This window comes from Canis lupus, chromosome X (assembly GCF_048164855.1).
Source record: "Canis lupus baileyi chromosome X, mCanLup2.hap1, whole genome shotgun sequence".
Taxonomy (NCBI): Eukaryota; Metazoa; Chordata; class Mammalia; order Carnivora; family Canidae; genus Canis; species Canis lupus.
This window is the reverse complement of record NC_132876.1, coordinates 80,997,203-81,024,266: the sequence shown is the minus strand read 5'-3', so window position 1 is coordinate 81,024,266 and position 27,064 is coordinate 80,997,203. Positions and strand designations below refer to the sequence as shown.

The 27,064-nt window shown below is 40.2% G+C and overlaps 1 protein-coding gene and 1 long non-coding RNA gene across 3 annotated transcripts in view; one reads left to right on the top strand and one right to left on the bottom strand.

Annotated features, from left to right (window-relative positions):
- Positions 1–27,064, top strand: part of LOC140628746 (uncharacterized) — a 43,148-nt gene extending 16,084 nt beyond the window's left edge. Inside the window, exons 2-3 of the long non-coding RNA XR_012026731.1 lie at positions 20,169–20,340; positions 22,365–27,064. This is a non-coding gene — a long non-coding RNA (uncharacterized lncRNA). The remainder of the gene's footprint in view (positions 1–20,168; positions 20,341–22,364) is intronic.
- On the bottom strand, positions 11,672–19,167 carry LOC140628745 (diphosphoinositol polyphosphate phosphohydrolase 3-beta). 2 transcript variants are annotated; one of them, XM_072818257.1, is made up of 3 exons: positions 19,152–19,167; positions 17,850–18,384; positions 11,672–13,763 (listed from the first exon to the last, which is right to left on the bottom strand). In XM_072818257.1, coding segments are annotated over exons 2-3 (495 nt in total). In that variant the 5' UTR covers positions 18,344–18,384; positions 19,152–19,167; the 3' UTR covers positions 11,672–13,762. The 2 variants fall into 2 exon arrangements, with proteins under 2 accessions (XP_072674358.1, XP_072674359.1); XM_072818258.1 differs by lacking the exons at positions 11,672–13,763; positions 19,152–19,167 and adding an exon at positions 18,672–18,794 and having other exon boundaries at positions 15,507–18,384.

Here is a 27,064-nt window from a genome sequence, read left to right as displayed (position 1 = left end):
CCTATGGGCTTTTCGTAGATGGCTTTTAAGATGTCGAGGAAAGTTCCCTCTATCCCTACACTCTGAAGAGTTTTGATCAGGAATGGATGCTGTATTTTGTCAAATGCTTTCTCTGCATCTAATGAGAGGATCATATGGTTCTTGGTTTTTCTCTTGCTGATATGATGAATCAAATAGATTGTTTTACGAGTGTTGAACCAGCCTTGTGTCCCGGGGATAAATCGCACTTGGTCATAGTGAATAATCTTCTTAATGTACTGTTGGATCCAATTGGCTAGTATCTTGTTGAGAGTTTTTGCATCTGTGTGCATCAGGGATATTGGTCTATAATTCTCCTTTTTGGTGGGGTCTTTTCTGGTTTTGAATTAAGGTGATGCTGGCCTCATAGAACGAGTTTGTAAGCATTACATGCCCTTCTCACTTTTGGAACAGCTTTAGTAGAATAGATATTGTTTCTTCTTTAACCATTTGATAGAATTTCCCTGGGAAGCCATCTGGTCCTGGACTTTTGTGTCTTGGGAGGTTTTTGATGACTGCTTCAATTTCCTCCCTGGTTATTGGCCTATTCAGGTTTTCTATTTCTTCCTGTTCCAGTTTTGGTAATTTGTGAGTTTTCAGAAATGCATCCACTTCTTCTAGATTTCCTAATTTATTGGCGTATAGCTGCTCATAATGTTTTTAAAATCATTTGTATTTCCTTGGAATTGGTTGTGATCTCTCCTTTTTCATTCGTGATTTTATTAATTTGAGTCTTCTCTCTCTTCTTTTTAATAAGGCTAGCTAATGGTTTATCTATTTTATTAATTCTTTCAAAGAACCAACTCCTGGTTTTGTTGATCTGTTCCACAGTTCTTCTGGTCTCTACTTCATTGACTTCTGCTCGAATCTTTATTGACTCTGTTCTTCTGCTTGGTGTAGGTTTTATTTGCTGTTCTTTCTCCAGTTTCTTTAGTTGCAAGGTTAGCTTTTGTATTTGAGTTTTTTCCAGTTTTTTGAGGGATGCTTGTATTGTGATGTATTTCCCTCTCAGGACTGCTTTTGCTGTATCCCAAGGATTTTGAATGGTTGTATCTTCATTCTCATTAGTTTTCATGAATCTTTTTAATTCTTTTCTAATTTCCTGGTTGACCCTTTCATCCTTTAGCAGGATGGTCCTTAATCTCCACGTGTTTGAATTTCTTCCAAATTTCTTCTTGTGAGTGAGTTCTTGTTTCAAAGCATTATGGTCTGAAAATATGCAGGGGACGGTCCCAATCTTTTGGTATTGGTTAAGACCTGATTTGTCATCCAGTATGTGGTCTATTCTGGAGATAGTTCCATGTGCACTTGAGAAGAATGTGTATTCAGTTGCGTTCAGATGTAAAGTTCTGTAGATATCTGTGAAATCCATCTGGTCCAGTGTATCATTTAAAGCTCTCGTTTCTTTGGAGATGTTTTGCTTAGAATCTCTGTCATTTGTAGAAAGTGCTGTGTAAGGTCTCCTAGTATAAGTGTATTATTATCTAAGTATGTCTTAACTTTGGGTATTAATTGATTGATATACTTGGCAACTCCCACATTCGGGGCATAAATATTCATGATTTTTAGGTCCTCTTGTTGGATAGATTTTTAAAGTATGATATAGTGTCCCTCTTCATCTCTTACTGCAGTCTTTGGGATAAACTTTAATTTATCTCATATAAGGAATGTTACCCCAGCTTTCTTTTGAGGACCATTTGAATGGTAAATGGTTCTGGAGCCTTTCATTTTCAGGCTGGAGGTGTCCTTAGGTCTAAAATGAGTCTCTTGCAGACAGCAAAGAGATGGGTCTTGCTTTTTTATCCAGTCTGAAACCCTGCATCTTTTGATGGGATCATTTAGCCCATTCACATTCAGAGTTACTATGGAAAGATATGAATTTAGTGTCATTGTAATACATATTCAGTCCTTGTTTTATGGATTATTTCTTTGGGCTTCCTCTTTCTTTTACAGGGTCCCCCTTAATATTTCTTGCAAAGCTGGTTTGGTGGTCACACATTCTTTCAGTTTCTATCTATCTTGGAAGCTCTTTATCTCTCCTTCTATTCTGAATGAGAGCCTTGCTGGATAAAGTATTCTTGGCTGCATGTTCTTCACATTTAGGATCCTGAGTTTATCCTGCCAGCCCTTTATGTCCTGGCAGGTCTGCTCCCCATATATGTTAGGTATCTCTTGTAGGACAACTTTTCATGTGCTTATTGTCCACTTCTATATTTCTTGGAGAATTGCCTTTTCAAATCGTTTCCCCATTTTTAAAATTTACTTAATTATTTAATTATTATTGACTTGTAAATGTTCACTAATATTCTGGATACAGTACAGATTGTATTTCATTTAATTTTTTAAGTTTTTTTTTCACCATATCATTATTTTTAATGTCTAGCATTTATAGTATGAGGGCTAGAACTTTCTACCCAACTCAAGTTTATAAATTTTCAATTGGCTTTGAAGCCAATAGGGATACTTCTTGTCTAATTTGGTTTCTGGGAAGACTTTATTCACGTCCTCAATTGTCATCTGATCAAATGGAATTATTTTCTTCATCTTCTCCAGCTCTTTTTCATATTCTTCAATCCTGGCCTTTGAGAGAAACAAAAACTCGGCAGAGCTTGTCACATCTTTTTCCTCAGCATCCACTGGGATAGCGTATTTATCCTCCAGCACAGAAAAACTTCAGGGCATTAAACTGCTTCTCAAAGTCATCTACCAAGCCAGGCTTTGCCACATGGCCTTGTAGTAAGCCCAGTTGATAGCAGATGGTTTCTCAGGAAGAGTAGTCAACCTGGAGGTAAGCTTGTCATTCCAGGATTTCAGAGAGTTCACAATGCCCTTTTGGTTTTGGGGTGTGAGCTCTCTAAATGCTACCCAGTCAATGGTTTTTAGAGCACATTTTCACCCAGCCATCTTGAGATCCTTCACTGACCCCGCTTAAAAGTTTTTATTTAGGGATGCCTGGGTGGCTCAGTGGTTGAGCATCTGCCTTTGGCTTGGGGTGTGATCCTGGGATCACAGGATTGAGTCCTGCATCTGGTCCCTGCAGGGATCATGCTTCTCCCACTGCTTATGTCTCTGCCTCTCTTTCTGTGTCTCTCATGAATAAAGAACTAAAATATATATTTTTTAAAGTTTTTATTTAGGGGCAGCCCAGGTGGCTCAGCGGTTTAATGCTGCCTTCAGCCCAGGGTGTGATCCCAGGGATCCGAGATTGAGTCCCACATCAGGACCCTGCATGGAGCCTGCTTCTCCCTCTGCCTGTGTCTTTGCCCCCCACCCCCTCTGTGTGTGTGTGTGTGTCTGTGTCTCTCATCAATAAATAAATAAATAAAATCTTTTAAAAAAGTTTTTATTTAAATTCCAGTTAGTTAACACACAGTATAATATCAGTTTCAGGTGCACAGTATAGTGACTCAACACTTCTCTATAACACTCAGTGCTCATCACTAGTGTACTCCTTAATCTTCATCACCTATTTAACCCATCCTCACACCCACATCCCCTCTGGTAATCATGAGTTTGTTCTGTATAGTTAAAAATCTGTTCATTAATTTGTCTCTCTTTTTTCTTTTTCCCCTGTATGATCATTTCAATAGATGCAGAAAAAGCATTTGACAAAGTACAACATCCATTTATGATAAAAACCCCAAACAAAGTAGGTTCATAGGGAACATACCTCAACATAATAAAGGCCATATATGAAAAACTCACAGGTAATATCATCCTCAATGAGGACAAACTGAAAGCTTTTCTTTATGGTCAGGAATAAGACAGGAGTGTCCACTCTCATCACTGTTATTTAACATGGTACTGGAAGTCCTATCAGACAACAAAAAGAAATAAAAGGCATCCAAATCAGAAAAGAAGAAGTAATACTTTCACTCTTTGCCTATGACACAATTATATATATAGAAAACCCCAAAGACTACACCAAAATATTGCTAGAACTCATAACATGAATTCAGCAAAGCTGAAGGATACAAAGCCAATGTACAGAAATCTGTTGCATTTCTATACGCCAATAATGAAGCAGCAGAAAGAGAAATGAAGGAATCATTCGCATTTTCAATTGCACGAAAAAACCACGTAAGACACCTAGGAATAAACCTAACCAAAGAGGTGGAAGACCTGTACCCTGAGAAGTATAAAACACTTATGAAAGAAATTGAAGATGGCACAATGAATTGGAAAGACATTCCATGCTCATGGATTGGAAGGACAAATATTTTCAAAATGTCTATACTATCCAAAGACATTTATACATGTAGCACAATCCCTATTAATATGCCAACAGCACTTTTCACAGAGCTAGAACAAACCATCCTAAATTTTATATGGAACCACAAGATCTCAAATAGCCAAAGTAACCTTTAAAAAGCAAAGCAAAGATGGAAGCTGTCAGAATGACTAAAATCAATAACATAAGAAAAAACAGGTTTTGGCAAGGATGTGGAGAAAGGGGAACTCTCTTGCATGGTTGGTGGGAATGCGAACCAGGAAGTCACTCTGGAAAACAGCATGGAGGTTCCTCAAAAACAAAAATAGAGGGACACCTGGGTGGCTCAACGGTTGAGCATCTGCCTTTGGCTCTGGATGTGATCCTGGAGTCGTGGGATCGAGTCCCACATAGGGCTTCCTGCATGGAGCCTGCTTCTCTCTCTGCCTGTGTCTCTGCCTCTCTGTCTCTGTGTCTCTCATGAATAAATAAATAAATAATCTTTAAAAATAGAATTATCCCAAACAAACAAACAAAAAAAGAATTACCCTATGATCCAGCAATTGCACTACTAGGTATTTACCTAAAGAATACAAAAACACTAATTCAAAAGGATACATGCACCCTGATATTTATAGGAGCATTATGTACAACAGCCAAATTATGAAACAACCCAAGTGTCTTAACTGATGAATGGATAGAGAAGATGTGGTATATATACATGATGGAATATTACTTGGCCATAAAAAATAAAATCTTGCCATTTGCAATGGCATGGTAGGAGCTAAAGAGTATTATGCTAAGTGAAATAAGTCAGAGAAAGACATATATGATATGATTTCATTCACATGTGGAATTTAAGAAACAAAGAAGATTGATCATTTTACTTTTAAAGATTTTATTTGTTTGAGAGAGAGATATAGAGAGCAAGCATGGGGAGGGGCAGAGGGACAGGGAGAGGCAGAGAATCTCAGGCAGACTGCACTGAGTGTGGAGCCCAATGTGGAGCTTGATCTCATGGTCAAGATCACGACCTGAGCCAAAAACCGTGAATCACTCAACTTGACTGAGCAACCCAGTTGCCCCAGATTATTGATCATTTTAAAGAGCCAACTTTTTCTATTGTTTTTATAATTTTTCATTCTATTCTTTTATATTGCCTTCTTTTTTTAAAAGTAGTTTCTACACTCAGTGTTGGGCTCGAACTTACAAGCCTGAGATGGAGTCACATGCTCTAGCAACTGAGCCAGCCAGGCACCCCGTATATCACCTTCTTTTTTGCTTGCTTTGTGTTTACTTTGGTCTTCTTTTTATAGAAACTTATAATTATGAATTGTCCTTTAAGCTCTCTGCTTTAGCTGAATCTCAAGTTTTGGTGTTTTGATTATATCCATCTCAAAGTTTTTTTCTAATTTCCATTGTGACTTTTTTCTTTGATCCATTGGTTATTTAAGGATGTATTGCCTAGTTTCCACATATTCATGAGTTTCCCACATTTCTCTCTATTGTTGATTTCTGATTTAATTCCATTTTTGTTAGAGAACATAATTTGTATAATTTCAATTTTTAAAGTCTGTTGAGGCATGTTTATAGCCTAGCATTATGGTCTGTTTTGGAAAATGTTCCCTCTACTTGACAGAATGAATATTTTGCTGTTGTTGGTGGAGTGGTCTTTAGATGTATGTTAGTTTAGTTGTTTTATAGTATTGTTCCCTTGTTTAAACTAGTAAGCTGGAACTACCAGGTCCTTCTTAATTACTCACCATTAAGATTCCCATTGTTTCAAAAATGCTCTTAGGCATGAATTTTTCTAAGCTCTTTCCCAAATAAATTCAGTCCCTACAAGCAAAGCTTCTGTGCTTAGTTCTCATGACTTGCCTCTTCAACTAGGCAGAAACTCCAGACAACTGTACTGGAACAGAGGGTGGTTATAGGAGGCCACTTCTCCTGCAGTAACAGCTCACTGGACACTGAGGGAGAGAAGGTAGTCCCTGGTTATTTCAGCTTGCCTGTCTCCATGTAGAAACTTTGCCATACAAAGGTGCTGAGGCAGAGAAGAGTGGGATTCCACTATTCTTGGCATGTCATGCCTAAGGGTAAGACATCATTCTGTAATTGGGAGTTTGTCCTCTAGCCCAAGCTTGCTTGGAATATCACTTCTGCAACAGCACTTCTGCTGCGGGGAAACAGAAACACTGATGGCCTTGTCCTGGAGTGAAGGCATAGCCCTAGACTAGCAGCTGGGGGGATTGGGAGCCCCCATCTTCTTGGGCACATCCATATCTGGAGTAGAGCTTGTCACATGGAGCTGGGGGAGATGGCATAGCTCAAATGCCACAGATTCTCATGATTTTTATAGAGATTTAATAGATTTTCTTGAACAAATCTTTATTCACTTGCTGTGTGCCCTTATGGCAACTTCTTGGGACTTTAAATGTATGTGTGTGTGTGTGTGTGTGTGTGTGTGTGTGTGTGTGTGTGTATGTATGTATGTATGTAATTGTCACCAATAAAATGGTATTTCATAGGGGAATGGGTCCACCAAGATCCTCACAGAACCCTTCTGGAAGTTCTGCACCCATCCTTGAATGTTCATAATCTTCACTGTCCCCTCTCTACAGTCTCTCCTAGATGACATTGTATATACCTACCTTTTCACCCACTGCTCATTTACTGATGACTCCAAAACCTCTATCTCCAACTCATTCTTCTTTTCTAAGCTGCATGTGTGTGTGTGTGTGTGTATTTCCAGCCTTGTGGACATCTCCAAGTTAATATCCTTTGGTTACCAGAAACTAGCAGTTATAAAATTAATCCCATGTTCTTTTCATCCCCAGGGAATGGTATCATTAACTCTGTTCCTCCAGTGAGACAGATCAATGATATCTACCTCTCTTTCATTTCCAAAATCCAATTAATCACCTTATGCCCCTTTAAACCCTAAAATGTAGTCATTTCTATCAACGTGGTCAACATGCTTGTTCAGGTCACCATCATTTCTCACCCATACTATCACCACAATCTCCTCTCCCTTTCAAACAATTTTCTACTCTTCAGGCAAATTGATGTCATGTCTCCTTTCCCCAAATCCCTGAAAAAGTTGCATCAGACCCTCTATAATCTGGCTTTTCCTTACCCCACTGGCTTCATGTCTAGAAGATCCTTTCTTCTTCTCTGAACCTTCAGATTATGTTCTAGACATAATGAGAAAGTTCCTATTCCTAAAAGCACCATATTTTTATCTAGCTTCCAGAACCTCACATCTGCTCTTCTCTCTTCCTGGAACACCCCCACCCCCAACTATTTCTCCTAAGACCTGTTCATCCTTCAGGTGTCAAATTATATGGCGTTTCCTCTGAGAATATTCTTACCAAACTAAGTTAGTTCCCCCACTATGTGCTGGCAGAGCCCACAGAATCCCCACTATCATAAAAACACTTGGTACATTTTGTTGGGATTTCTGTCTCTCCAATACAGTGAGAGCTCCATGAAGACAGGGGCCATGTCTGATTTGCCCAATTCACGTACCTCTAGAAGTAACAGAATTCTTGGCCTAGAGTTCTAATAGTTCTGAATAGTTTAGTTTATCACATCTAAAGCTCAGTTGTAGGGATGGAGATACCATATAAATGCAAATACTTTCCTATTTATCTACCAGGTTAGATAAAAAAACACAACTTAAAGAACTAAAAATTTACTGATTGGAACATGCTAGAGAATCTTTCTTCTTATATACAACATATTAATATTTAATTCAGGATTAGAATATGGTAATTCAAAATAGATTTGGACAGTGGGGTATCCTCAGGTAGCAGAGTATTCCTGGGAAAGGTTTCTTTGCTCTAAATAGAATACACCAAGGATTGGGCTAATTCATAAAATGTCCACTAGGGAGATAGATGTCACTGCTGGTACCATATACAGGTTTCCCCCACTATCCAACGGTAGAGCATTCCTATGAAATCTTTCATAAGCTGGCAGAAAGTGGAGAAGAGATTACCATTCATTTATATGGAAAAATTTTTGAGTGTTCCCAGACCCAAAAATAACCTCTTGGGTTTTTCTGATACCTTAAGACACATCTTGCTAATAAATGTAATGGAAATAAAGTACAGATGCTCACAGATACATTTCAAAGCTATTTGTGGCTTCATGCAGAAATGTTGAGTATAGTTCCCAGGGAAGGAACTTGGTGGGGCCACTCTCACTGCTGGGGTGTACACTGCCCTATAAGGGGTTGCTGCAAAACAAACACTGAACACTATTGTTGCTTTTTTCTGCCTTTTTTTTTTGGTAAAAGCAAGAATTCTCTTCAGATTTCTTTCATTTAGCAAAAACAGGTACAATAGTCCCTCCTTATTCACAGGGAATATGTTCCAAGGCCCCCAAGTGGATACCTGAAACCAAGCATAGTACCAAACCCTACATATACTGTTTTTTTCCTATACATACATATGATAAAGTTTAATTTGTAAATTAGGCACAGTAAGAGATGAACAATAACTGATAATAAAATACAAGAATTATAACATAAGTTATGTGAATGTGGTCAAAATAATCTTCTTGTACTGTACTTACCCTTCTTGTGATGATGTGAGATGATAAAATAATGCCTACATGATGAGATAAAGTGAGGTGACTTATACAGGTATTGTGATGTAGTATTAGGTTACTATTGACTTTCTGATGATAGGTCAGAGGATTATCTGTTCCTGGATCATGGTTGACTGTGGGTAAATAAAATTTCAGAAAGCAAAACCATGGGTAATGGGGGGGGGCTACTGTACTGTAGGTTTTTCATAAAAAAGAAGGGCCTAATCTGAACTTTTGAAAAGTGGAAGATACCTATACTAAGAATGACTCTGCAGTCTATTTGTCTTTTTAACAGTCAAAAAACAAGATCTAAGTTTGAGTGGGTAGACAAAAGGAAAAGAGAATTGTTACCAATCCTGTTCTAAATCCTCTATACCCTCAGCACTGGCCCCAAATAAATCTAAACTTCCAGAGGTCCTGATCTGCTTCTTCATACTGCTGTGTAGGCTTGTACAGGGAAAGGTGTTAAGTCTTCTTGTACTGTGGGTGGGCTTTTTGGTTCCCCATGTTTACCATCCAGAAGGTAGAGCACCAAATTCACTATATTGTCAGTCTTATCTTTTTTAAGATTTTATTTATTTATTCATGAGAGACACAAAGAGAGAGGCAGAAACATTGGCAGAGGGAGAAGCAGGCTCCATGCAGGTAGCCCAATGTGGGACTCGATCCCAGGACTCCAGGATCACGCCCTAAGCTGAAGGCAGACGCTCAACCGCTGAGCCACCCAGGCCTCCCCAGTCTTGTTTATTCTTAATATAGAACATGAACTTTGGAATAATATAAAACTGAACTTCCATCCCCAACCCATCACAGCTCCTTGATCCATTCCATTAATTTCAGGTTCACTTCTTTGATTCTGGGACTATATATTTAACATACCTTAAGTACTGGTTAGAGATTGAGTTGCAGGAAAAGCTCTCCCTTCTCCAGGGTATGGTAATCATTTTGTACAAGATTTGAAATTGTACTCTCAGCTCTTGGTAGTGATGGGGAATGGGGGATGGAAGATGTCCCTAGGCCATTTGGTCAGCCAGTGCTAGGGAACTAGTCTAGCATTGGAACCTAGAAAATGTATGACCTATGAAATAGTTATAAATTGTGCTTTTGTATTACATTTCCTCACATAACCTGGTAATCTTCAGTAAAATCTTATTAAAATTTAATCTGGTCTCTTGTGTGTTGCAGGAAATTAGGGAAATATGAGGATACATCTTGGAGTAGAAAGAAGAGGGAGAACAGGATTCCATTCCCAGAGTCCAGAATAGTGGTGTCCTTGTTTAACAGTTAAAAACCACTGTGCCCAGAGGGGCAGCAACCTAATGAGGATCAGAGGCTACAGAGAGATAGTGATATGGTAGCTTGCTGAGGATCCAGAGAAGATAGAAGGAACTTCCTGGAAAACAGAAGAGTAGCAAGCCTACTTTAGCCAATATATTGCAACTGTGTGATTTATTAAAGTGGCACCACCTCTGAATCGATGCCTCTCATTCCTACCAGTTTGGTGAGCAGAAAGTGTATGTGGAAATTAGGAAACAAAAAACCAAAAACAAAACAGGGCTATTCTGTCATGCATCAGGAGTAAAAGGCATGGTTTGGATTTCAGACTCAAGTTTTGAGCTGCACATGCACAGAAGTAGCAAAAATGGTGTAATGGCCCTAAGCATTAGCCTAAAAAATTCTGAGGAACAAGCTACTACCTATGTGGTACATGCTTAACAATTAAAGGGGTCATGGATTTTTGAAAATATTCTGGTGGGAAGGGGGCTCACTTGTGCCATCTGCTTGGGTAACATATATTTGAAGAGAAAAAGGCTGGAATATATTTATATATAGATATATATTTGTCAAATATGGCTATTCTGGGTAGGGGGATCATGTGTGATTTTTTATTAATTTGCTCTGGAGGGAATTCTCCAAATTTCCTGAAATTAAGATAAATTAATTTCCTAATCAGAAAAAATTTAGTTTTTTTTAAAGCTAAATTGTAGAGGGGTACCTGGGTAGCTCAGTGGTTGAGCATCTGCCTTTGGCTTAGGGCATGGTCCCGTGGTCCTGGGATCGAGTCCCAAAACAGGCTCCCTGGGGGGAGCCTGCTTCTCCCTCTGCCTATGTCTCTGCCTCTCTGTGTGCCTCTCATGAATAAATAAATAAAATAGTTTTTTTTTTTTTTAAAAAAGCTAAATTGTACAATGGGAGTACTGTCTCACCTGGAACCTAAGTTCATGTCCACCATTGGGGTTCAAAGTTTTCTGGTCATGTTTGGCGTGTTGATGAGGCTAAAAGTCTTTTTGCAAGTTGAACTGGGAGACTTCCAAGGAAATAATTCATATTAAAGGAAGAGCAAGTCTACCAATATGTTTAGTTCAGGAACAAAACCTAGGTTTTTGAAGAGGAGGGGTGAGTGTGTCTATCTGGGCTATAGATCCGACTTCTAACCAGCCTTCCCTACTTAAGTTTTAAGGATAGCAAGGGCCTACAAATAGACAATGAAGAATTGTTTTTCAATTTTTATTATGGAAAATTTCAAATATATACAAAAGTATAGAGAACAGTATAATGAACTCCCAAATATCTGTTACATGGCTTCAAAAATTATAAACTTACCACCAATCTTATTTCATCTATATGCTCACCTACCCCACCCTCAGATTATTTTGAAGCAAATACCAGTAGCATATCATTTCATCTGTAAAATTTATGGTACGTTTCTTTAAAAGATAAAGATTAAAAAAATATATATAACCAGAGTACCATATCACATCTACAAAACAAAACAAAACAAACAAAAAACAATAAATTGGGAAATGTGTGATTTCAATTCTGTAAGGACTGAGTTAACAATTAGTTAACTTTTTTTTTTCCTTTGTGGCATCTTTATTTTTCTATCTGGTACACGAACAAAGCGAACACAGTCAGAAAAATCAGCTGCACTGGAACACTTCAGCCAATCGTAAAACAGAGGGCACACGGACATGGATGGGCAGGGGTGGCAATTCCAGACCGGCTTCCCCCAAAGGGCTTGTGCTCCAAGCCCGCAACCAGAGGGTGCTCTGGGAAAGACTGTGCAGCGCATCTCTGGTGAGGAGAGACAAGGACCAGTTACAAAGGGACTGCAGCCGGGCATGAGTTTATTGGCTTCTGGCCTCATGCTCCTGCTTGATGAAGTTGATTAGCCCGTTGGTAGAAGAGTCGTGAGAGGTGACTGGGCTACTGCCATCAAGTTCAGGCTCAATTTTCTTGGCCAGCTGCTTTCCCAGCTCCACCCCCCACTGGTCAAAGCTGTTGATGTCCCAGATGACACCCTGAACGAATATCTTGTGCTCGTACATGGCAATCAAGGCTCCCAGAATGAATGGCGTGAGCTTGGTGAACACAATAGAGTTTGTTGGGCGATTTCCTTCAAAGACCTTGTGTGGCAACAGCTTCTCTAAGTCCTCTGGACTCTTTCCTGCGGCCTGCAGCTCCTTCCAGGTCTCCTCTGTCAACTTCCCCTTCATCAGGGCCTCAGTTTGGGGCAAAAAGTTGGCCAGGAGGATCTTGTGAAATATTTCACTGGTACCATGAGGGTGTAACACTCACCTAAAATGGAACTCATGTTTTTTCTGATGTAATTGCTTTTATAAATGCAAAGGAAAGAAAACTACCATATTAAAGCCACTTTGAGACCTTTGCAGGAAGCTGGGTAAGAGTGCTGACATTACACATCCCATGGCAAAACTCCATAAGACTATCCCTAAACATCTTTGTCCTTTTCTTAAAGTTGCTCTCTGGAGACAGCTGACCCAAGTCCTCCCTATATAAATTCTTCATATTCTGTTCCCACCTCTGACAGGAATTTTTTTCTTCAATGCCTTTTCTAAGTGGTAACAATTCAGCTGTCTCTCAGTCCTCCATATTCTCACATGCAGAGACCAGGTAGAACGAGAACCCAGCTAAGTGTGTTGGAAAGGGGTTGAAAATTGGCCAACAGAATCAGTAAGAGACGCAAAAGAAACCTAGGCAAATAAGTGGTATAATTAACTTTGGAAACTACCTGTACTGCAGTTTTTGTTGGCTCTGGCATCAAATAATACAGTATACTATACTGAACCTATAAAATGAGAAAAACAATCTTCTCTAAAGGCATGTTAAGATTACATGAAATAAGTGCTTAGGGCATTGCAAAAACATTAAATAAATCATTTGTATATTATCTTAAAATTTATTTTTATAAAAATTCACAATATTGTGTTCACTGTATTTTATAGCAGTTTTATAGCAAGTGCTATTTTTCGAATAAAAATTTCAGCAAAGTAACAACAGTACAAAAATACTGAAGTTGTTACACAAAGGAGTGATTCTACAAAATATTGCCCTATGTGATAGGGTAATCTCAAAATGGTGCTAGCCACTGTGTGATATGACATAGAAATATGAGTAATAATTCTTGTCCTTGAACATCTTACAACTGGCTTGAAAAGTTTCTGAAACACCTGATACAGGAAAGCCACATACATGATGCCTAGACAGCAATATATTCTACTAGCACCAGATTGAAACAGGAATGTTCTGCCATATGGTGATAACAAAATATGAATTGAATCAAAGAATCGGTGATGTCACTCATATTTCAAGTAGTGTTTCATATACAGAATATGCAAAGATTAAGAAATCCTGGTCTTTGCTCTCAAGGATATCAGTCTAATGGAGAAGGCAGACACATTAAAAAAAAAAAGCACAACAAAAGGCTATAGGTGTTGAAGTAAGAGTGTTCATGTACAATAGTATAACAACCAGGGCAAGAGTTGTCAGTGGAATAGATGGATAAGGAGTGTCCCAAGATGTAGGAGGAAAATCAGATGAGCTGTCTCCTTGGAAACGCTCACCTCTACTTGAAAAGTCCATTGATCAATGGTTCACATCAATGATTCTTTCAAGCAATACTGAAATCTTTGCTGTTCATCTGGAAAAACAAACCAACATATAATTAGCAGGTATATATACTAATTTAACAGTTCCTCCAATTGACAAATTTATAAAGGGCCTATTATCTGCATCACTCACTTTGCCTTGGGAAAGTCTTCACAGAATAATCTAATGCAGGTGCAATTTAAGTCTGAATCAGTAGCTGAGGGAGTTCCAAGTTATATTATGAAACAGAAAAGTCAGGAAAGCAATGCTACTACAAGTTTTGCAGAAAAGATAGGTAGTCATGTAAAACAAAAAATTTTAAATTCCATGTTCTGGACTATAGGCTTATGGAAATAATTCAGGCTAGTCCCCACCCATCAAAAGGTCTGTGGTCTAGCCACACAACCATGCAAATAAGTAAACTGTGAGAACCATGAACCATTACACACAGAAGAAAGTATCTTAATCCAGTGGTCAGGAAAGACTTCCCATTGGAGTTTATAAAGTATCTATTTTTATTATCTCAAATTTTATATTTTAAAAAACCCTGAGCATCAGATAGTTAGATAACTTGGTTGAAGTTAGGGTGAGCAAGAACTGGAGCCAGGTTTCCAACCCTAAGCCTGTCTAACTTAAAAACCACAACTGTAGTTTGTATCACACCAAACTGTCTCCTAAAAATATCATGTTTTACTTGTTATCATAGTGACTTTTCCAGTTCTCATAGTGTTCTTTGCCCAGGAACATTTAAAATCTGCTAAATACAGTATAACAGTTTATCAGGAGACAGCTGCCAAGAAAATATTTAAAAACTCTGGTGGTGCCTGGTGGCTCTCCCACATGGGATGCCTGTAAGTAAAAGCTCTTGCTTAGCCAAATATACTGTGTGTGTATGCATGTGTGTGTATATATACACACATCATTTCTTGAAAAAAGTACACTTTATATACAGAGCATCAAGTATTTCCAGTTCACCAATGTGTCTATATTAACCCCCAATGTGAAAACATTAACAAGAATAAACTATTTGACCTGCTGAAAATGTAAGCCATTTATAAAACATGCAGAAAATAAATTTCTGATGCATGTCTGCAGCCTTAATTATCTGTGGAGTACTCCTTTCCCTTTTTTATCAAGGGGAGAGCTGAAAAACCAAACAATGTTCAAGTGAATTTTTAACAATCTTAGAAGGAAAAGAAATCCAAACTGTGCCTCAATTTTTGGAGTGCTGAGGTGTTGGAAATTTTCTATATACTAACTCTGGTTACCTGTTTTGGCCTGAAATTCTTGGTCTTAAAGAGAAAAAAAGAATCTCCTTGGAACTTTTAACTATTCTGACAAGGCTAGGCTCCAGAAAGTATTTCACAAAAACCACTTAAATGAACCTGACAGTCTATCCTGAAAAATATGACTTATTCTAAATGTTTGTCAAAAAGGAAGGAAAAAAAGCTCACAACATGTTTATAGGCTAATAATTCTTAATATTATTAACCTATTAGGTTAATATGAACACTGGATTTTTGCCTTTGTTACATACTTAAGAACCAAATAAAATAATGCAGTATTACCTCCATGAATAACAAGTACAAGTTAAGTAAGCCTCCAAGACATTTGTGGCAGCATTTCAGGAGGAAGGGGTTTTCATTGACAAAAATATATAAAATAAAAATCCAACATGTCTGCTCTGTTAAGGTAGAACTTAAGAATCTTCTTGAATAACTAGGTTGCTGGGGAAAGATATATTAGGGTCAATGTGAGGTTGTTTGAAATTAAACGTGCTCAAATAGATATTAAATACATACCACTTTTTAAAAAAGATTTTATTTATTGATGAGAGACACAGAGAGAGAGGCAGATACATTGGCAGAGGGAAAAGCAGGCTCCATGCAGGTAGCCTAATCTGGGACTCCATCCTGGGACCCCGGACCACACCCTAAGCTGAAGGCAGACGCTCAACTGATGAGCCACCCAGGCATCCCTACATAACACTTTTTAAGAGAAAAAAAAATAGAAAAAAATTAAATAGCCATATTTTATCAAACTATATAATTCAGATGATGAAACTGTCACTGGTTTTAAAAACTTACTCATTTTTTAGTTTACTTTGATAGCTTTACTACGGAAAATATTTTGTGAATTGAAACCTGTACTTCATCTGTGCTTAAATTTGTAACAAGACTTGTTTCCAAAATAGTGGCATCAAATTTCTTTAGACAGTACAACAGTTCCAAAAAAAGAAAGTACAACAGAACTCACTTTTTAACACCAATTTATAAACGTATTGTAATTTGTAGAATTACAGTACAAACCAAATGGAGAAAAAACTGAGTCTTTCGAAAAGTAAAACAAACAACACAAGGGGGCAGCACAAAAAAAGTTTATAATCTAAATCTCAACCGATAAATTTCAAAAATAGAACTATTCTATAGTCTTAAAAGATAAGAAAGCAAATACTAATTAGGAGGAGAAATGCAATTGCCTTTGAGTTACAGGTAATGTTAATTTCCTAATCTGAATTCTGGTTACATACATGTATTTACTATCTAAGAATTGATTAAGCTGTACAGTTAAGATTTGTGCATCGCTCTGTGTGTTGAAAAACAGCATAATAACTTTTAAGAAAAAGTAACTTAAATTTTCAGCAGTAATTGTGTTTAAAACAGGTTATTTTGACTAACAAAATTTTAAATGACCATTATTTTCTACTTTATATTCATTAATAACTACTGGAATGTTTTAAAAATGTTTTAGTGTTATATGTGGCATTAACTTTCCATCCTTAATACCCTCTTCACAAAGGTTTTACTTCTACCTAACTGCTGACATGGCTAAGAGAATAAAGGTAGTTTAAGAAGACAGACCTATGCATTTTAAACAAGATTCCTGATTTCAAACAACTACTGAAGCAAATGCAAGAGCTTTTAATTAGATGCCCCCCAAAAGTTTGACCTGTGACACACAAAAAAATTATCCTAAATCTTTAAGAGAGATTGTTCAGGGGTTTGGACAGTTTAAGAAGTCTGTAAAAGCTGAGTAGCAAGACGGGTTCCTCACTGGATTGGGATGTAATCACCATATAAATTCCACTCCTATGGTTACTGGTAGTCAGGAAGGTTAACTGGAATGTCACAAAATTCAAATATGTGAAATAACTTTCTTTCAAAGACTAGTTTATATTGAGAAAACCATGGTTGCTCTACAGTATTAAGAAATGGGCAATGGAGTTGGAAGCTGAACACGCTAAATTACACTCGATGAATACAGTTTTCATGACAGTATGTACATATCAGGATATGTTTGGCTAACAATACTTTCCCAAGAAGATACCCAGTGTATAAAGTAATATAATCTGAAACTACATTTGGGCTATATGGGAAATGGCCATTTCAAATATGCAGCAACAAATGACCAGTGGTCAGAATTCTTTTGAAAATGAAATCATAAAAAAAAAGGAAAAGAAAATGAAATCATGTACGTATGGGTAAAGAAACTTCTGAAAAGGGCAAATTAGATCACATTACTGAACCGAAAATTGTTGCCCACTGTGGAAAGACCACAAGATGTAAAATTTCTTAAATACTTTAAATATATATATAGATCTATATCTATCTGATCTTTAAACCAATTTCCATCACAAAAGGGCTTGCTAGCAAGGTCTAATGGTGCGAATGAGAAAGCAAAAAATACAGATGCCACACAACCAAGATGTTCAGATTTTAAAGGCCTTCACTCCAAAACAAACCACAAGATTGGTACCAAAAACACGCACGCGCACACACACACGTGTGTGCAATGTAATAAACTACAGCATCAACACACACACACAAAGGGCTGGGCAAGCAGTTAAGGCACCTTAAAAAAAAAAAAAAAAAAAAAAAAAAACATGTGGTTTAGGATTTAGGAAATCTGTTACAGTGCTACCAAGCAGCAATTTTGAAAGCATCTGAAAAACGTGCAAATTGTCTGAAAACAGTGTCTGGCAACCGAGACAGTTTGCAAGCGTGATTCAGAGGTCTGCCAAGGAAACAAAAGAAGCCCCCCTCCTCCCCGTGAGACCGCAAAGGAATGAGAGGTGCTCCGGGCACTATGTATTCTAAGATAGGCGGAAAGCAGAAGTCTGTGCAGGAGCCGTACATACTAGGGATCGCTCTGTGGCAGGGACGCGGCCACGGAGTTTCCATTGGTTGGGGAACCGCCCAGCTTTAGTTTTTCCAGATATTCGGCATGCACGGGCTTGTGGCACTGGAGAACCTTGATCGCATCTTCGATTTTGAACCACTCTCGCTTCCTCCCAATGCTAACCGAATCTTCCCAATCCTCCAGAATCTCAGTGACAGTCAGTACGTACACGTACGTTCTGTGCTTGCGGTCTTGGTTCTGCTCGAAAATGCCCAGGAGCCGGCCTAACTTCCCCTTCACTCCCGCCTCTTCGTACACCTCTCGGACTGCTGCACCGCCCGGCTCCTCCTCGGGCTCCATGCCCCCGCCCGGCACAATCCAGCGGTCCGGGTACCGACTGCTACTCACTAACAGCACCTCGTCCTCGCGCTCGCTCCGGAAGCACAGGCACGCCGCTCGCTTCTTGAACCCCTCCGGGTCGTAGGTGCGCGTCTGGTTCGGCTTGCACTTCATCCTCTGGGCCGTCCGCTCCCGCCGCTCGCTGCCGCTGCTGCCTGAGGTGCCGGGGAGAGAAAGAGCTGAGTAGAGGTGCAAGGAGAGAAAGCGCTCTAGCCCTGAGTCCCAGGAACCCGAGGAGAGATGGGGCGGGGGCGGGGGCGGGGGCGGGGGCGGGCGAGGTACGTCAGTTAGCTCGTCCCTCGTGCGGGCCGGAGGGTCCCGAGCGCAGCCGCCTGAGTGGACGAGGCGCCGCCGCCCCCCGCGCGCGCCGCCGCGCCCGCGCCGCCGCCCCCGCGCCTGCCGCCGCCGTCGCGGCGGGTCTGCCACTCCGCACACAGCCCACCCGCGGCTCCTGTGGGCGTCTTTTTCCCTCCTCAGCCGCCCGGCAGGGGTTGAGTGAGGTGAGGCGCATTCGCGTGCGCGTCCGCGTCCACGTCCACATTCACGTGCGCGTTCACGTTGGAGGGCGAGGGGCGGAGGCGGGGGTCTCGCTGCTCCCGCAGCGCGTGAGGCGCCTCGGGCCCACTGCGCAGGCGCCCCGCACCTCCCAGGCTGGGAATCTCTTTCCTCAGGGAGTTCAATTCCCGCGCTGTGACTGTGGCCGAGATCGTTTCCACGTGTGCCTTTGCGTGGAACTTGGCTGTGGCGCGGCCAGACCTTTCTCCTCATCCTCCTCAGCAAGTTGCATGAAACACCTACACTTATTTTACAGACGATAAGGTCAAGGGCATCATCATCGCCCCATAATGAATGCTACTGACTTAAGGTTTATGAGGGCCCGTTGTCGTCAAAATGGTCCTCAGTATTCTTGGCAAAGCAGTACCTAATCTTTGCTGAGTCATATCAGTCCTTTCAGTTCTTCAACAGGTTTGTCCACCTAAAAGGTAAAACAGCCGGTTATAGTTTATCAGCAAAATGGGTTTATTTGGGTGTAGCAGAGGAATTGCAATTCGGGACATGCAAACTATGGCACCCCATAGGCCAGTCTGGAGATGAGACCAGAGGAATCTTTGGATTTTTGGAACTTTCTGGGGAAAAGGAGGTGGTTGGGAGGGACTGCTGTGAAGGCAAAGTCGACACAAAGGACAGCAACAGTTCTAGGTGCTGACGGTTTCTCATTAGCCCAGTTGTGGTATTTCCCTATTGGCTGAGCTTGTTGCTGGGCGAGGAGAAATTCTTTTTTTCTCTTGCTGGAGTAGGGAAAGTAAGCTTCTTCCTGTTGGGAATGCCAAGCAGTTTGTCTTTGTTGGGGTCTGCAATGGCCTGCAGTGGTAGGGCATGAGAGCTCTCCCTGCTGGCCTCCCGACTCCATTTGAAATGAGGTCTCCTTTATTCAGGGTGTCAGGGTCTTGGCCTTGCTGGGCATGTTGGCACAGCCCATAACTTAACACTTTTCTTGAACTCCTATTGACCTCTTACCTAACCTCTGTTCCTCAGTTTCCTAACAGTAAACTTCTCGCCTACTTGTATCAGCCCTTGGCACTTGGAGTCCCATTCACCCAACAGCTGCAGAACCACCCCAAGTCTCCTTTTATTAAGTCCCAACAATCTTCACCCTCCACACCCTCTACCCTTCTCTCTCTTTCTCACTGATGGGTGCTGCTTTGGGTTTTGGAAAACATACCTATGGAAAGCCCTTAATAGTTTTCAGTTTGATGTTTACAAGGCTCCTAGTGTGGGACTCCAGCAAAGCCACTTGGTGCTCCCTCACCACCTCTCTGTTTGGTCATGCTGTCCTCTTGGCCAAGAAGTGGTCCATCCCAGTAAAACTTTAACAACCAAAAGCCTTCCCTCACCTTTTCTTTTTCTTTTTTTTCTTATTGTTTCCCTGCTCTAACAGTAGCCTTATGGAAAAGACCTCTGATGTCCCCCAACTTTTGCCATACTGCAGCTTAGGCATCTTTGTCTCTCTCTTACCCACAATCCCTCTGCTGGCATCAAGCAACCAGGATCATGGAAACTCACTTTTCCAGGGAAATAATCCCTCATCAAAGGGAAATTGAATCTGAAATGTAAGTGCAAAGGAATTTTTGTTTGTTTGTTTGTTTGTTTGTTTGTTTGTTTAGAGAAAGAGAGAGAGAGGGAGGGAGGGAGGGAGGGAGAGAAGGGGAGTGCGTGAATGGGGAGGGGAAGGGCAGAGGGATGAAGAGAGAGAGAGAGAGAGAGAGAGAATCTTAAGCAGGTTACACGCCCAGTGTGGAGCCTGATAGGACCCTGAGATCATGACCTGAGCTGAATCAAGAGTTGAACGCTTAACTGACTGAGGCACTTATGTTCCCCAACAGCCCAATTTTTATTTTAAAAATTTTCCCTTTTTAAATTTAAATTAAATTAATTAACATATAGTGTATTATTTGTATCAGAGGTAGAGGTCAGTGATTCATCAGTCTTATATAATACCTAGTGCTCAATATATCACATGCCCTCCTTAATGTCCATCACCCAGTTACCCCATTCCTCCACCTCCTCCCCTCCAGCAACCCTGTTTGTTTCGTATAATTAAGAGTCTATTATGATTTGTCTCCCTCTCTGATTTCATCTTGTTTAATTTTCCCTCCCTTCCCCTATGATCCTGTTTTGTTTCTCAAATTCTATATATGAGTGAGATCATATGAAAATTGTCTTTCCCGAGTGACTTATTTCGCTTACCAGCTCAATTTTTACAGCTCAATTTTTAAATAACAAGTTGGATCAGCTTCTCAGGTTCTGTTCTACTCCATTTATGCCCAGAATAGCTCATAAAAACGATCCTGTTCCCAGTGGCAACAGACACCTGCAATATCTAGAGCATAATATGACTAAACGTGTGGGTTGCATATGAAGAAAATGATAAAATGGAGACATAAAGAGAATGACTTCAACCAATAGAGATACTACTACTATTGACCATATTTTAATGTTATATGGATGGTCAAAGAACAGTTGAAGGAATGTGACATCCTGTAATTAAAAACAAAGTAGGAACATAGATATTAGCAGGCTGTATTCTTCAGTGTGTGTAATAGACAAATACACAAACGATGTTAAACAACTAGAAGAAATTCCACTACAATCAGGATCTGGGCAAATTATCACCAGTATGATTAAATTTTGCTTTATATGGTCTTTCCAGTGTAAGGAGAATGTAAAGAGAAAAAAGCATTGTTACAGTAAAGAAGACAAAATTTTCATTTTTTCCAAATGATATGAATATCTTCTTGGAAAAAGCCTAAGAAATGATGTAAAAATGAATTCTTTCCAATGGCAGAATGAAATATTAATATTTAAAGTATGGATGCTTTCATGTATTCCAGTAGTAATCATATAGAAAATATAATAGGGAAGTGATAGTATTCAGAGTAGCAGTATCAACCATCACACAATAAATAAAATACCAAGGAATCCTGAACAATATAGTTGGGATATTGTAGTAGAAAATGATAGAGCTTAGACTCAGCTTTGAAAGATAGTATGAATGAATCCAGAGGAATTCCAGCAAAGCCCGGAGGTGGGATTGATGTCTGTGGGGAGGGGTGGCCCAACCAGGCCCTAGCCACATCACTAGTCTACTTTATAGTTACCACATCCTATCTCCTCATTGTACCAGAGGGGCCGCTTTTCAGTCTAAGTCTATCACTTCCACATCAGAGGATGCCTATGTAGTAGGTCTCTGCTGGGGCCATATTTTTTGGAAGGGAGAGGAATAGCAAATTAGAATATGGAAAGAGGTTCAGGAAGAATTATTACTGGCAAAGTCACAGCACATTTCTGGATAAGGGGATCCCCAATTGACGGTTTGGTACACTGCCAGGAAAATTTCAAACTGTTTTTTTGGCAAAATTTCATACAATGAATATATTATTCATGTATTAGATCGATAATAGGGCAAGATAGCTATTAATTTTTCTGCAGAAGATTAAAAATCATTTTTGGGAGACTAGCATTCCACTGTCTGGGTCACCCATAGTTAACGATTTCTCTAATGATGAACGTGGTTGTTTCACAAAGTATGGTAACAGTAGACTGTTACAGTAATGACTGTAATTTGTGCATGCAGGCCTGTATCTCTTCCCACATTGCCCTTGGCCTTGGCGATGGAATTTGCTTTGTCCGATGGAACCATAGCAAGTGTGAAGCCAGCAGAGAATTGAAAAGCACTTGCACACCACGGTTTGCCCCCTCTTGCTGCTCTTGGCACAGAGAACAACAATGTGAAGAAGTGTGGGTGAGGTGGATGATGAGAGGCCCAGGACCCATGTATTCTCTCCACCACAGCTGATGGTGAACCAACTGCCAGATGTGGGTGAGACCATGATAGACCATCTAGCCCCCAGCAGAGCCAGGGGCTCTCACCACAGATGCATAAGCAGGCGTTCTGAGAACAGCGAAAGGACCACTCAGCTTTGCTCAGCTGAAATTGTTGACCTGCAGAATTACAAACAGAATTTGGTTGTTTAAAGTCACTAAATTTTGGATGGTTTGTGGTACATCAAAATCTGGCTGGCACAATTGGTAACTGCCACCCATCAAAATCCAACCAAAAATAGGAGATAGATAAAATACTTTTCATAGTAGAAATATAGCCTCTGCTTGCAAAAGTTGACAGTGAACTTTCCCTGGAGTCTTAAGGAAAGGGATGAGGTTAAGATGTGTGACATTTGTTGGATACGATCTGTTTGCCAAGCCCTGGGTTGACCCCTGTATCCTGTTTAACAGCCCATTAAATCTTAGAGAGGAGATTACTATTTGCAATTCATAGAAGAGAAGACTTAGAGTGGAGTTTGTATTTGAATTCAAGTCTTCGTGTCTCTACAGCAGATTATTTTTATCAGGAGCTATGGTTTGTTGTGTCATTTTTTGGATGATGTGGAGAATTGACTTCTTACATGAGGTGTTCTTTTGCTAAGAGTCACTGGGTTCAAAGAAAGGTATTTTCATCTGGATGTTCTTCTCCTGCACAATCTAGTGAAAAGAACACCTAAGTGCCTACCTCACTTCCACCAATCAAGTGTGTCACCTCGACATGTTACTTGACCACTTGAAGTTCAATAACTTCTGCACACAGAAAATGGAATTAAGTGATGCAGAAGAGAAGATATTGTTTCATCATCACTCTAGGCATTGATTTTGATCTATTGGTGGTCTGATTGGTTTTACATACTTAATATGTATCAACCAACAAATCTGAACAATGAGTATCAGAATCTCCCTTCAACAGATTAAGAAACCAGCTGACATGCGCTTAAGTAAGACAGTAAGTGAGGGAGCTGAGATTCACACCTTGGTCTGTGTGACTCCAAAGGCAATCCTCTTCCCTTCTCTATGACACATGTCATGGATGTTGAGAGTTGCTGACATGCACAGCCCATGCCATTCCTGTGATACAGATGTCTTCCCCTGGGAGAATGTTAGAGACCTTCCCAGAGCCCTTTAGCATTCACAGCCAGAACCAACTTTCAGGAGAGTGACCACAACATATCTGAGAGGATTTCAGGAGATAGTAAAGGCGAACAGTCAGGTGAAGTGATTTTAGTAGTAGTCAATGAGAGAAAACATGATGTTTTACAAACAATAGTCAATGAGAGAAAACATGATGTTTTACAAACAAATGACCTAGAATTTAAATCTGGCTCTCTCAAGTAGTTTTGCAGCCTGAAGCAAGGGAATATCTCTGACTGTATTATTTCTCATCTGTAAACTGGGATTATAAAAGTACCTACCTCATTAACCTCACCTTGCCTGAAAGGGCTTTCCTGACCATGTGTACCCACCCTCCACTTACACTAAGATTAAATTACCTCTCCCCCCCCCCGCTTTTTTTTTAATTTTTGAGGCTTCCTTGACTTTAATTCTGTCACTGCTCTACCCAAGGAGCTCTGTAATTGGCCTGCATGTTTGTAAGAAATTAAAGGCTGGGGGCCAACCTGACACATATCTATACTCTCTGAATCAGGCCAGTGCCTGACCTTGGTGTCCAGGAAGGATTAAAAATATATTGTTTGAGTGTAAATGTTGACGGAAGTTACATGGATCAAAGGCCAGTGATTAGTGTACCTGTTAATTGATTATTAGCGATATAAAATGAAAGATGAGTGAACATAGGCATCTCCAATATATCTTTTCACATGGGGAGGTTGGATGGGTTGTGTTCTTCAGATCACTCTCCATATGCTCCCCAATTTGTTGCTTCTTTGTCTGTCTTGGATACTGTTTTTCCCTGGATCACAGAATTGGCTTCATAGTGCGTCTATGGTAGATAATTCAGTAAAATCTTCCCCAATACAAAGTGATTGGAGCAAGAAATACCTCTCCAAGTTTTCCCTTTGATTAATGAGTGAATCACAGGGTGAATACAGGCCTTTTACTTTTGTGGTTTTGTGAGTAATGGCTCAGTGTGCAACCAAGGGTGTGAACACAAAGATCAATGGATATCAAGTCCAGGTGAGTGCTTCCATTCTCTCCGAGAGGCAGCACTTCTTGATTTCTTCTGCTTCTTTGGTCACTCCCTCTAGTTCCCTGACTGCTATGTTTCTCCTTTGCACCGACATTGTCCCTGTACATACTTCTCATTCAGCACCTAAGCCTTTCTAGTGCTCCTCTGTTCATGTGTCAGAGTCAAATGCTAATGAAAATCTACAAGCACCCCCCAACCCCTATTTTATATTGCTAAGTGCACTCACCTTTTCCACCCCACCCCCATATTCCTGATCCCCTTTTCCTTGGCCTGAGTTATCACCTAACAGACTATGTTATTTACTTCTTTCTTATGCTTATTGCTTATTTCTCTCCCCACCCCCTCTATAGCTCCTGCTTGAATAGAAGCTCCTTGATCTTAGGGATCCTTGTCTCTTGCCCACTGGTATATCTCAAGCAGCCCAGAACATTGCTGAGCACACACTCTAGTCATCTGCATCATATCTATTGATATAATGGGCATATCTGTCTCTCTTGCTACATTGTGACACCCTTGAGAGGCAAGGGCCACATTTTATTGGTCTTTGTCAATCCACCATCCAGGACAGTTTTTCATTCAAGTGGAAAGGCATCGCTGAATATCTGTGGAATCAATCCGTTAATTAATCTTTTGAAAGTGACACTAATAGGGAAAACATTCTGTTTCCAAACCGCAGTTATTCTAGTAGGTGCCATCGGTGTCAGCACCATGTATGTATCAGCTGCCGTGCAAACTATGTTAGGCAGCTGGGAGATGTTTGAGGGCTAGAAGTCTGACCCATTTTTTTGTGGGTCCCTCAAAGGGCTGGTACCATTCTTTCTGCACAGCAGGATTTAGAGGGGTGTTTCAGATAGCCATTCATCACCTGATGATTTTATCTGTGCAGGACGTATACTATAATTTACCTAATTTCTTTTAAAATAAAACTGTATCCTTGAGAATAAAACATATAATTAAGCAGACAAAATGAAAGCAATATGCTGACATGGTTGAAATAAATGTTGAGGCTAATGTGAAGTAATAGTGCACATAATGATGGGCGCTACACTAGGCTCTTCATCAATCTTTCATTTAGTCCTAATAAAAGTACTTCAGGGGTATACTGTCATTTTCACTTCACAAGGGAGGATATTGAGATCAAGGACATAGTGGAAATTGCCCAGGACCTGAAAGCTTGTAGGTAGGTACACGAGGTGGAAACTCAGGGCTCATTGATGATAACACCCCAGAAAGTCTGCAGTATAGGCCTGCCCCCAGCAGTCCTGTCTGGTTCCCCTTCCATTATTTGCTGGTGCAGCTCTGCACTATCTCATCCTATCTCCCAAAATTTCAGAAGCCCTTCATCCCAGAGATCTTTTCCCTGTTCCTTGGGCCCAAATGTTGATATATTCAACACTAATTCTGGCTGTGACAGAAGAAAGATGATGGTTTTGAGCCCTTGTAGAAGACTAGAATAATTGTTACTTACCACTCCTTCGTGACTTTTGATGATTGTGGATCCTAAGGAAGGCCCTTTGTTGCAGAGCTGGTTTCCTTGTGTGAGAATCCTGTGTTTGGCAGGATGCCCTTCCCTTCCACAAAGGCATCCAACCTGCCCAGGAAGGAAGATAGTTTACTTGTCAATGACGCTGCGCACCCACAGGCCCAGGCACCATGAGACCAGTTCCTTCAGAGGCGAAACAGGTTTCTCAGGGTCACCAAGCTGTTCCACAAATTTCACGGGCTCCTTAGATAAAGACGCATACAGCTGATGTTTGGTATCAATTTGGGAAAAGGAAAATAACTGCAATCCTTCTTTCACAGTAAAAGCCTCAAGTACCTTGATCAGAATTAGCCTGTTCTGGAAAGATGCACCATTAGTGAGCACCATGTATGTATGTAGCTATGACCAAAGCAGTAGCTATGACCAAAGGTTCTGAGCCAGGCATCCATCATTCCCTGGAATTTGAGATTGGTAGGAAAACAGCTTTTCCTTCTCTTGTTTTCCGTCTTCTTTTGGGCTACCTATTTCAAGGCAAGTTTGAAAATTAGTGGTTTTGTTAGAAGTATTCCAAAAATACAATATTGTATCTCCTAGTAGAGGACACCAGTTAGACTCTTAGTTTCTAAACTTCACTTTAACTTTGGTCAAATAGCTTTTTCTACCAGCCTACATGTCAAAGGAAGTATCCTAGATTTGTTGCTCTGGATGAACTTCCTGGTGTATGTCATTCCCAAAATCCTCATAAAGGAATCCTTCTTGGTTTTTTTGTTTGTTTTTTAACTGCTCTATCAGAAGAGATAATAAAAGCTCTTTGAGGGCC